General features: G+C 57.0%; 1 protein-coding gene across 1 annotated transcript; it reads right to left on the bottom strand.

Moving 5' to 3' along the window:
- Positions 1-558: 558 nt before the first annotated feature.
- On the bottom strand, positions 559-984 carry H310_13370 (hypothetical protein; the record flags this gene model as incomplete). The annotated part of the gene is made up of 1 exon (XM_008880845.1): positions 559-984. One exon carries the CDS (start codon positions 982-984, stop codon positions 559-561), a length of 426 nt encoding a protein of 141 aa, XP_008879067.1.
- Between the last annotated feature and the right edge of the window lie 216 nt (positions 985-1200).

The following is a 1200-nucleotide window of genomic DNA, read 5'->3' as shown; positions in this document are numbered from 1 at the left end:
ACCCTGAACGAGGACGAAGCGACGTTTCAAGGGGGTACCTTTTCCATCACACGGGCGACGCCATCATGCTGGCAAAGACAAAGCTGTTCGCGCGTGAGACAGGCGAGAAGGTTTAAGTTCGGTTCCGATTGTTTTGGAGGGCCGCGATCATCAGGTCGCACCTTGACGAACATCTGGTATGTACTTGTGTACTCCCGCAACCACCGTACTAACTTACACGTCCGTCTTCAATGATTTGTTACGTTCCTTGGCAGTCTGCCAAGAAAGAACCCCGAAACCCCTAAATCCACCACTTCAATGGTCTTGAAGGGTCTAATGAATTTGTTACGTTCCTTGGCAGTCTGCTCCTTCACGACCTCCTGGAGGCCAGCGGGCTTTATTGCGTCGATTATAATGCCGACCATCATCTTCCCCTCCTCTCGGAGGACCCATTCATGGTTGTCCAGCTCGAGGGTCATCATGAGGCCCTCAAGCATCTTGCCGACTCGAGAGTCGACGTCCACGATAGTCAGGTCGAATTTAACCGAATCGCGCAGCCGAGCGCGGATCTCGTCGAGGTCAGACGGTAATAACATCGTAGCCGAGGCGCATCCACCCGACCCATTCGGCTTCCGTGACAGAGTCAGCTGGTTTGTCCAGCTCCCACATGGCTAATCGTTTCTTCGTGTAGTGGTCAATGCAGGCTGACACCGGCATCACCAAGGGCTTAGTGGTAGTCGTCTGCAATGCGGCCACCTGCTCCAGGTATTGGTTGTACTCTCTCATGAATTGACGGCGCACGGTCTTTGTCGAGCCCTTAAACTTTGGCGCCTGTGGGATGGCTGGCGCGTTGAAGACCATCCTGTCGCTGGCGCCCATGCTTTCGTCATCACGCCCATCCGCACCATAACTTGCGGCTGCCGTGCGAGCCGGCTCCGAAGCTGGCGTTGGTGTGGCACCGGCCGCAGCAGCCACCGGTTCCGCCGCAGATGGGCCGGGTCCCATCTGACTGCGCAGCGGACGCGTCGACTGGAGCTGACACCGGCGCATTCCACGTTTCGAGTCTCTACCAGCTGACAGCACTTCGAGGTTGTCGTCCACGCGGCGACTCGAACCTCTCACCGCCACGCGGGCTTCGCGATCTCACTCGCGACGCTCCTCCGGCGCGCGCTTCGATTTCTCGTTCATCGAAATCGAAGTCTTCAGATTCCACTAACGTCT

Source organism: Aphanomyces invadans, assembly GCF_000520115.1.
Source record: "Aphanomyces invadans strain NJM9701 unplaced genomic scaffold supercont1.50, whole genome shotgun sequence".
Classification (NCBI taxonomy): Eukaryota; Oomycota; class Saprolegniomycetes; order Saprolegniales; family Verrucalvaceae; genus Aphanomyces; species Aphanomyces invadans.
The sequence above is the reverse complement of the archived record's forward strand: the minus strand, read 5'-3'. Positions and strand labels throughout refer to the sequence as shown.